At 55.1% G+C, this 10,414-nt stretch overlaps 1 protein-coding gene across 1 annotated transcript; it reads left to right on the forward strand.

The window, feature by feature from the left end:
- The first annotated feature begins 806 nt into the window (after window positions 1–806).
- Window positions 807–10,414, forward strand: Alx3 (ALX homeobox 3). Its single transcript, XM_057794131.1, has 4 exons — window positions 807–1,083; window positions 6,101–6,417; window positions 9,568–9,696; window positions 10,106–10,414. Exons 1-4 carry the CDS (start codon window positions 807–809, stop codon window positions 10,412–10,414), a joined length of 1,032 nt encoding a protein of 343 aa, XP_057650114.1.

Genomic DNA, 10,414 nt, shown 5'->3' on the forward strand with positions numbered 1-10,414 from the left:
CAATGACCCTTCTACTTCTTCCATACCTGCACCAAGAGCTACCTGGAAAGACCGCGGTAAAGCCCTGGGAACCTGTCTGCTGCCTCGCTTTGGAGCTCATCACCAATATATAGAAGGACCTCCACCGTCAGATGAAAACACTAAGTGATGGGTTCAAGGAGCCACAGCAGATTAAGGATAGTATCCAGGCCCAAGATCCCCAAGCCCCCATTAGACTAGAGCTGTTACCTCAGTGCCCAATCACTCACTCATAAGTCTGTGCAATGCAAGTGTCTAAGGGAGGTGTGCTACCTTTCCCCCCAGCGAGCCGCAGAAGACTCAGGTAAAGGGTAACTCAGCCACTGTAGGGCTCTCCACTCAGGTCTCAGTATGTTGGAGGCGGGCGTCTACCCACACACACTGCCTCGCCTCTCTGGGGACAAGAGCCACTGAGATGGATATCAGGACTCAAGGGTGCAGCTCAGAGCCAAAACTCACCCGGACTGGTAGACAAAGGGGATCCTGCCCTCGAAAGGAAGCTGCCTTCCTCTTCCTCTCTTCCAACTGCTTGTGATATCGGCTGGGGTGAATCAGGGGGATCCTGGGCTCCGAGGGGTTAACCCGCGCGGGGCCGCACGTGACGTGGATGGTTCCAGCATTAAGTCAGAGGCGCGGCCCCCTCTCCTGCCCCCCACCCCCCGCGGCGCGCGCCGCTCCCGGGGGCTCCGCGCCCCCGAGCCCAGGTCCCTCCCCCTTGGCAGGCGCTCACAGGCCGCGCGGGTAGCGGGAGCCCCGGAGCCCCGGCGGCCTGTGAGCCCGGAGCCGGCATGGACCCTGAGAGCTGCGCGCCCTTCTCCGTGGGGCCGGCAGCCGGTCCCTATGCGGCCACAGGGGACGAACCTCCAGGCCCCCAGGGGACTCCCGACGCAGCGCCTCACCTGCACCCCGCACCACCCCGAGGCCAGCGGCTTAGCCGCTTCCCGGCCTGCGGGCCCTTGGAACCCTACCTCCCAGAGCCCGCCAAGCCGCCCGCCAAGTACCTGCAGGACCTCGGGCCAGGCCCGGTGCTCAACGGCGGCCACTTCTACGAGGGCCCCGCGGAAGGTAAAGCGCAGCAGGACCCCGTGTCGTTACCCCTACACCCCCGGCCCCTCTAGGTTTCCCCGACCCCCTCTCCCACTTTCCTGCATCTCAACTTTGGGCCCGTCTCGTATTTCCCACGGTTCCCTCGCTTGATCGCTACTGGCCTGGGCAGGCAAGGCCAGTGCACTGGGGACGGCAGAGTCGCCTGTGTCCCCGGCAGCAGCAGCAAAGGGAGGCGGGAGGTCAAAGAAGGGTTGAGTGGCGACGATCTTGGGTCCATTCCGGCCTCGAAGGCGACAGAACCTGAAAGGAGGGATCATGCTCATCCCTAATCGGGCCTCTGCTGCCACCAACCCAGAAAGCGGGGACTGGGTCGAGGTCCCGGAAGTCTAACTGGGCCTCGACGCTGGGAGAGAAGAGCTCGGCTTTTGTGTCTGGCGCCCGTTGACAGAGCGCATAGGCTGGGTCTCGACTTAGTGGCCAAGCTGGACCCAGCGAAGGGCTGCGGCCTGAACTTACCCAGCTCTCCACGTCGGGCCCAGCCTCTTCAGGAAAGGGTGTTACCGTTGCCCTCAGACGCTCCGCAGAGTGGAGGTGGCCAATCGATCCCCTTCAGTGCCGGGGCCATTGTCAAGACCGCTTAATTATGTTCTTGTTTCTCAGACTAACTTTGTCTCCCCGTCACGGGGATGGCCGCCCTCCTTGCAGCTGTCATCCCGGCACCAAATCGCCACCTCTGAGCCGTCGGAAGCGGCCCTGGACAGTCCTAAACCCTAGGGCGCTTCCCGCTCGAGGGGCAGGGTGTGCTAAGGCGGGTCGGACCGTGTCATTATCTGAGAATGTGCCTGCTGGCCGGGTCTAGCAAGACTGGCTTGCCGCCCACTGTACCCGCTGACCCACCAGAGTCTCAGCGCCCACGCCCACCCCTTGTATGCTGCCTCATTTCGCAGCCCAGACTCTGAGATAGATCTCTCTGGAGATCCGCCCATGCGGCAATCGCTTGCATTTCGAGTAGCTGGAGTAGCTGGGCAGCAAGCAGCTCCAGCCTTCCTCCGGTTCGGGTGGTGGGAGTGTGCAGGGGAGGCCCGGGAGGTGTGTTGGGGTCATCGAAGGAAATGAGCAAGTCCGCTGAGCTTCGGGTCTAATGCCCTTTGAAAGAGGCTCTCCTGATAAAAACCACAGTTGGGACTTAATGAGAAGCAGTTGGCCTGGCTCCTCTGATCCCTGCCAGACGGCCGGCATCCGCGCAGCGTCCAGAGCACCGTCAGCGACAGGTACCCGCTTGGATCGGTGTCGCACCCAGCAGCACCCACCCCACAGTCCAGATCTCCGCTGCGCAGCATCCTGCACCTACTGTTCGGGTTCTTGGACAGCCAAGAAGCTGGTGGTCGCATGGCGAAAAGCAGTGAGATTGAATAGGCGGGCGGCGAGTCTGTTCGCGCAACGAAACATGGCTAAAGAAAGTAAAACCACGCCAGCAACAATCCAAGGGGAGATAGGGAATTTGAACAAAACAACGGATTAGAGGTTGAAAAATAAAGGTCTCAGGCTAAGTCAATCGGTGGGGTGGATAGAGAAACGAAAGAGAGTAAATGGACGAACGAAAAGAACAAACCACAGGTCGAACGAAGCGGGAAAAACGAGGAAGAAAAAGACAGAGAGAGAGAGAGAGAGAGAGAGAGAGAGAGAGAGAGAGAGAGAGAGAGAGAGAGAGAGAGAGAGAGAGAGACGAAAGAAGAAAGAAGGGGTACTTCCTAAAGGGGTAGCGCGCAACAAATGAGCTATGGAAAACTAACGGTTTGGGATTTGGGTTGTGCGGGGAGACCGGCCAAACGCAAAGGAAGCGCTGCGGAGCGGAGTTCGAGCCTGGGCTGGGATCCTTGACCGCTGCTCCCTCTGACGCCCTGACTGGAGCTCTTCGGTTCTGGTCTTCTTCGTTGCCCATGGATCCTTAGGAAAGATACTTTACACACCACACCACACCACACCACATACACACACACACACACACACACACGTCCCTGACTTTAAATTATCGGTCTCGGAGCGTTGGCTGGTCTTTTCTGAGACCGGGTTGTTGCGCTCAGAGCTTGACTCTCTCTCACCCGGCATCCCCACCCCGGCTGTCTCCCGCCGGCTGCACTTTGCAAAGGGCATCCTGCATTTCTCCCGATGCGGGCCTTGTTTTGTCCTTTCCAGCCACCCATCCACCCTCCGGCCTTCCAGGGTTGCCAATTTGTCCCTAAGCTTGGCTCTCTGACCTGGGAACGAATCCTCTGGAAACGTTTCCTGCTAGAGTTCTGCCCGCCTGCCTCAGTTGAGACCTACAGCCCCAAGACCCGGCCGACCGGGTGGAATTTAAATCTTTGGCTACGAACCTCCAAGGAGAATACCACCGCGTCGCTGGTGTGCCCTGAAGTAGGTGCTTATTATGGACTTAAGGTCTTCCCTAAAAGCAGCGGTCAGAACTGAGGAAGCCCAAGCTTCAGAAACTACTGTGACTCATTTAGAGACCCCAGCATGACGACAAAAAATGGCGCATCTTAACGCAAAGCTGCCGTGAAAGCTGAAAGCCAGGTGGCTGATTCTGTGACAACAGTGAGTGCCACTGATCCGGACTTTGGAGCACCAGGATGGATGCTACTCACCAACCAAGCTTGAGGTGACTTTAGACAGCTTGTGGTAGGGCTGTGGTGTGCTTCTCCCTTGTCAGGGATGCTTGAAGGCTGGGTCAGAGATAAAGAATCCTGACCCCTGTTGGCATATTAGAGGTCCCAGTCCTTGCACCTGGCTTTCACTCCTACAGAGGGCTTTTGCATTCCTGCAAAAGGCTCGGGATCCTCTTTACACTTAGCTTCAGGCTCCCAGTGGCCAACAACCAACTTGAGTACTCTCTCTGGACCACCCCCAATGTGCTGTAATAGCTGACAATAGTTCAAACCTCAGATGAGTTCCTTGACAGAACCACCTTCCCCAGGCAAGCTTGAACTGCTGGCGTCAACTCCAAGACTGCCTTCCTGGGGGCTCCTTTCCTTTTCTCCCATTTCTGTCTCTGCTCTCCCTAGGCCTGACTCCTTGGGATGCTGCTTGGGGAGCTCTGAAAAGCAGTGGGTTTCTGGAGTCCTCCAGCTAGAGCAGGGAGGTCTGAGGGAAAGAGTAATAACAGTTGTCTGGCCCTTAGAGAGGACTATAATGGGGGCAGGCGTGAGAGAGGAGCAGAGGCCAGCAGGCTTAGCCTCTGTTGAGGGATAACTGCTCTGCTGGGTTTTGATCTTTTGACTTTATCAGCTTATGGGCTCAAGATCAGGAGAGCAAGTGACTGGGCCCTAGATTGGAGCATTTCCTCTGAGCTGGCTTTTCTGGAAACAGGGAAGAGACACTGAGAGTTAGGAGCTAGAACACCCCAGGAAGCTCTCTGTGGTGGTGTTAGCATTCCTAAGCCCTTGTCCTGAGTTCCTCTCACCCATTTTCTGCCTGAAGTCCACTCTCACCTTCCTGAGAACCCAAGACAGCAAAGTTCTTCCCTGCATGGCCATTTTGAGGGTCCTGATATATCCAGGGTGACCCATTCCAAGCTCCCAGCTCTCTCTGACAATTTTTTATTATGTAGTTTGACTCCTTTGATTCCTCCTTCCTAGCAAGATGTGACAATGGGGAACAGTAAGGCCTGCAGTGTGACTGCATGACCTGTACGTATGAAGGAGATTGTCGCTACAAGCTGCTGTAGCCAGAGGCCAGGCCTGGTGTGACTGCCTAGGTCTTCAGAACACGTCTGGGTGGTCCCGAGGGGGTCACTGACCACTTTCCAGCTGAAAAGGACTTTACCTAAGTTGCCCTCCAGATAGGGACTCATCTGATTCAGGGTACCCCTCCACATACACACTTACAGTTGTGATCTTGGCATTAAGTCTTCAGGAAGAAACTGCTTCTTAGTGCCAGCTAGCTAGGCCTCCTGAGGGCCAGGCCCCCATTGGAGATGGGCCTGGGGCCAAAGAAGGGGCCCTCTGAGTCAGCAGGGCGTCTTTGTGGCGGTGTGGCTTCCATCCCAGGAGACTGTCTAGGAGGAACTTTATGGGGACACCGCTGGGGGTCCTTTCCAGAGGGAAAGGGTGGGAGATGATTGTGGTGACCTGTTTTTCACCATGCCAGGTCAGTCATATGGGGTTCCTGACTGGGAGCCTATCAGAGAGAGGCTGCTGGGATCTGTTCCTGCCTGGCCTGTTAATGGAGGTGATGAGGAAGCACTCAGACACTCCTGGGGGGCAGCAGACAATGCTGAGGGTAACTGGGAAAGGGGGTTGTGGTACTGGTCCCTCAGGACCCCGCCAAAGCACAGCCTATCTGGCCTCCATCTTTCTGTGCTGGACCCTAAACTCTTGCTCTGACCTCACAGCTTTAGAATGAACGAAGACCCGTGATTCCTATGGAATCGTCATTGTACCAGCTTGCTCTTCATACTTCAGAGTTGGGAAAGTTAATACTAATGACAGTGAGACTTGGACTTCAGAGAATGAGGCACGGGGAAACCAGCCAAAGGTGGTCTATGCATCTCTGTCCATGCCTGCCTGGCCCTGGTAGCGAGCTCATGCCGGAGGGCCTGGGAATCCAGGCCGGCACAACCAGAACAAGAGAACACTCTAGAAAGGGGTGGGAGATGTCAATCACCCCATCCTTAACCCCTGCCCCCACCCTTGGCCCTGCCAGGGTGGCAGTCCCTGCTCTGGCGCCAATCCTGGCACCTCCACGCCCTGTGGGACACACCACCACAGAGCACTTCCCCGAAATGAACCCCCCTAAGGCCCTAGAAGATCTGCCCAGACCACAGAGCACATGGTTCCCTAGGGCCCCCTCCCCAGCTGGAGGCTCAACAGTCAGGCCTCTGAATGCCAGGCTCCCAGGGAGGGTGACTGCCAGGAGGAAGAGCAGGGGAAGGAGGAGGGGGCGGAGACTAGAACTTCAATGCTCTTTCCCTCCCTCGATTCCACCCACAAAAACCCCCTGTTAGGTTTTCATCCTCCTTTTTGTGTTTCCATTGCAGCTGAAGAGAAGGCCTCCAAAGTTGCCAGCTTCCCCCAGCTGCCCGTGGACTGCCGAGGAGGTCCCAGAGACGGGCCCTCTAACGTGCAAGGTTCCCCAGGTCCCTGCCTGGCCAGCCTTCGCGTCCCTCTTTCCCCGGGACTTCCTGACTCCATGGAGTTGGCCAAGAGCAAGAGCAAGAAGCGCCGGAATCGCACGACCTTCAGCACGTTCCAGCTGGAAGAACTGGAGAAAGTTTTCCAGAAAACCCACTATCCCGATGTGTATGCCCGGGAACAGCTGGCTTTACGCACGGACCTGACTGAGGCCCGGGTACAGGTGAGGCCATGGTGGGCACCAGATTTTCTGGTTGACACAGTCGCTCAGACCATGGACCAGATCAAGGAAGGGCTAGGAGAGGTGGGACAGAGTCGCCTTGCCCAGCTCCTCCTGGAAGCTGGCCTTTGGAGATCACCCTTCACGCTCAGCTCTATTGTGGCTACAGACTTTTCTCTATTCCTAATGAACTACATTAGGTTAGGGCTCAGGCATAGTCTTGCATTGGTCTCATGGAGTCCAATGGTCTCTGGGAATCCTCTATTATTTACCAGCCAGCTAGATATTTGGTGTTTCTGTTGCCCACTTTTGGGAAAGGAATTACCAGTAGAAAGCCAGAGAATTTTGAGGGCCACCAGGTGGAAGAAATGAGTCCTGAACACTAACAGTGCTACTTCTGAGGTGGCTGGCCAGGGTGGGAAGGTGACTTCCGGGAGTGTCAGGCTCACCATGAGCCAACAACCAGCTTCTAGCTCAGAGGACTTGACCAGGAATGTTTCCCCCTAACAGGCTCTTCTGTACAGAGACCAACCCTTAGGGCCTTTGGCTATTGCAACTGCCTCACATAGTGGGGAACCCAGCCAGTGAAGAAAGGGGAGAAAAGGGTGAGCAGATGCTGGGAGGGGGAGAAGAAAGCTGTGCCTAAACGTGTTGGAAGCGATGGAGAACAGGAAGGTGACAAGCAGGACTGGGGTGGAGAGGACCTCGGTTGAGAGACTGGCTCGAGAGGAAGAGTGGTCACCCATGGCCTTGCTTTCATTCACAGTTTAGTCAGAACAGACTCCCCAGTGGCAGAGAAGGGTTTAGTGTTCTAGAGAAAGGTGAGGTCACCGCTCTGGCAGAGGAATCTGCTTCTCCTTCTCTGAGTGAAGAGAAGTTCCTGTTAATCACTCCCTGGATGGGGCCCTTTTAGAGACTCAAGAAGATGGGGACCAACTCTAACAGACCGGGGGGCCCCACAGGCCGCTCTACAGAAGCCAGCATAGTCCATCGAGCAGGCCTGATAGCCAGATAGGACTGGAGAGGCTCAAGTTGTTCCCTCTCCCTGTCGTGTCCTCCTGCTTTCCTGTCCCGTCTAGGTGGCGGCTAAAACTGTCTTCTATGACTGTCCGCCAAGGTTCTTCAAGCTATGGAAACAGCCCCAGATTTTACAAGCTAAGAAAGTCCAGAACAGGGAGTCTCTGGAATGTTGTGTTGGGGTGGTGCCTGAATTGCTCTTCCCTGTGGAAATGCATGGTGTGTGGGGCAGGGGCCCCTCCCTCACTTCTCTCCAAGATCCTCCCCCTCTTCCTCCTCCTCCTTCTTTTCTTTTTCTTTTGTTTTAATTGGGGGGGGACTACTTTTGAAACAGGGTCTCATTCTGTCTAGAACCTAGGCTAACCCAGGATACATTTGACAGCCCAGGCTGGCCTCAAACTAAAGATCCTCCTACCTCAGCCTCCTGAGGGCTGGCAAAATAACACACGTTTTAGGCATGAGCCACCAGGCCCAGCTCCTAGGCCTTTCTGACCCTGGAATAATAATAATAATAATCATGGAACCCCCAAACCCAGTCCAGAAGCCTCCCCAACAACCAAGGCCCTAGAGAACGGGGAGGTTCTTCTCTGACAGGAGCATGACACTTACCATAAGCCCCACCCCATGAAGGGGACTAATTAAGACCACACATGTGACAATGGAGAGAGCAAGTCCCAAGCCCAGGCAGAGGTCCAGAGTGGAGAGGCTCCAGCGGGAAATGGACGGTGACAGAAGACTAATTCCCAGTAAAGGCCTAATGCCTGAAGAGGAGGAAGAGGAGAGAGGAGGGCTTTCATGGTGGACACTCTTGACCCTGGCCAGGCCTGCCCTGGGATCCCAAAAACCTGGGGGATGCACAGCTATCAGGATATCTTAGCTATCAGGTCACTGGCCTACGTGAGTAGCGGTAATCATGGAGAAAGGAACATACGAGAGCTGAGGATGTTCTCCTCCCAGACAGGGTGGCGGGGTTTTACACACATATAAAAAACACAATCACTGCTCTTTCTATTTTTATCTCTATGTGGCTCCCTAGAAAACAATGGTTGGTTTGTGTGTGGTTGGCTTTGACTTTGGTTTTGGATTTGAATTTTGGCAGGGTTACGCGTATTTTAGACTGACTTCAAACTCAGTATGTGACTGAAGCTGGCCTTGAACACCTAATCCTCTAGCCTCTGCTTCCCAAGTTCTGGAATTACAGGCATGCGCCACTGGTTTGGTTTCAATATTACCAGCATCTATTCCACAGCTGACATGATATTAAATGAAAGAAATAGAATTATATATGCCAATACAAATAAATAAAATAGGATAGGGTATATGCCAAATTCATCACGTGTATGCTCAGATATGTATAAGACATATGATCCCTCACCTGCCAAGAACACATGAATGACTGAGAGGTAGATTCCCAAAGAGAGCATGGGCTTAGAATATGATGAGAGACTGAGGAAGGTCAGGACATTACAGAAGAACCCAGACTGGATGACGTGTTGAAGAGATGGGCAGTCCAGGAAGGGAGAACTTACGCACAGGTGGGAAGGAACAACACAGCAGGTGTCTGAAGAGAGAGGTGGGTGGGAGCTTGGGAGGCACCGAGGAAGAACAAAGTGCTATTGCATGGCAGGACAGAAGGCTATGGAGACGGCAGAGACCTAAGCAGCCTTGCTGGGCAATGGGCTCTAGGCCAGGGCTTCCAGGGAGCCACTGAGGGATTAAACAGGACCATGACCTGAATAGGAATGCCCTAATTCACTGGATGCTACAATGTGGATCAACCAGACTCCAACACCCACACACTGGCGCACCTAGGAGGTATCCTGGGCCCCTGAAGCCCACAGGCCCCCTTTCCCTATAACACTGTGACAAGACCTAGCCGGGCTGGAAACGAAGAGAGTGACTCAGCCTGGGAACGCTTGCTAGGGCCCCTGGGGGCCAATAGTACTGCTCTGGGATGGGGCCTCTCCCAGGCTCCACTGGCTCTGGAAACAGTGAGGATTCTCTACGCTCCTGCCACTGGGGATTTTCTGACTTGGATCTAGATCCCAGGAGAGGACTCAGTGATTACCCTCACCCATTAGGCTCTAGTCCTCAGGGCTTCTCTGGCACCCCTTAACCCTCCCCAATGGTCGCCAGGTCTGGTTCCAGAACCGCAGAGCCAAGTGGCGGAAGCGGGAGCGTTATGGGAAGATGCAGGAGGGGCGAAATCCTTTCACCACTGCCTATGACATCTCTGTGCTGCCCCGAACTGACAGTCATCCTCAGGTGAGACCTTTAGCCCCACCCTTCAACAATGCCTGTCCCTGATCTATGGGGTTGCCAGTGAGAACATGTGCTCCCAGGGAGGAGGGAGGGGCTGCAGCATCTCCTACAGCATCTGGGTGCTCTGTGATATGGGCAAATCATTTAATTTCTTCCTCTGCAGAGCAGGGCTATTGCCTACTCTGATACACACAGAACATGGAGGAATTAAGGAAGAGAGTATAGTTTCTGAGAAGCCATGGTGGGGACATCCTGGATGCCAGTATGGATGATAGGAGGGATGTGACCCTGGGCCTAGTGGAGACTTCTAGAAAGCTTCTGAGGCTTCAAGGACAATGAGAGAGCCAGCAGGGTAAGATGCCAGCTTCTGGGCCAAGCAGTTCATAGCCTTTCTTTTCTCTTCTCTTTTCAGCTGCAGAACTCCCTGTGGCCCAGTCCAGGATCTGGGAGCCCAGGGGGACCCTGCCTCATGTCTCCAGAGGGCATCCCCTCTCCATGCATGTCCCCATACTCCCACTCCCATGGAAATGTGGCTGGCTTCATGGGGGTGCCAGCCTCCCCTGCAGCCCACCCCGGCATCTATTCCATCCATGGCTTTCCTCCTGCCCTGGGAGGACATAGCTTTGAGCCCTCTCCGGATGGTGACTACAAGTCTCCAAGCCTTGTCTCACTCAGGGTGAAGCCCAAAGAGTCCCCCAGCCTGCTGAACTGGACCACGTGA

Source organism: Chionomys nivalis, chromosome 18 (assembly GCF_950005125.1).
Source record: "Chionomys nivalis chromosome 18, mChiNiv1.1, whole genome shotgun sequence".
Taxonomy (NCBI): domain Eukaryota; kingdom Metazoa; phylum Chordata; class Mammalia; order Rodentia; family Cricetidae; genus Chionomys; species Chionomys nivalis.

Bases quoted from the DNA above. Each gene is read 5' to 3' on its own strand.
- Alx3 (XM_057794131.1), top strand. From the start codon at position 807: ATGGACCCTGAGAGCTGCGCGCCCTTCTCCGTGGGGCCGGCAGCCGGT. The intron at 1,084-6,100 runs GTAAAGCGCAGC...TTTCCATTGCAG, and splicing joins CTACGAGGGCCCCGCGGAAG to CTGAAGAGAAGGCCTCCAAA. The intron at 9,697-10,105 runs GTGAGACCTTTA...TTCTCTTTTCAG, and splicing joins GAACTGACAGTCATCCTCAG to CTGCAGAACTCCCTGTGGCC.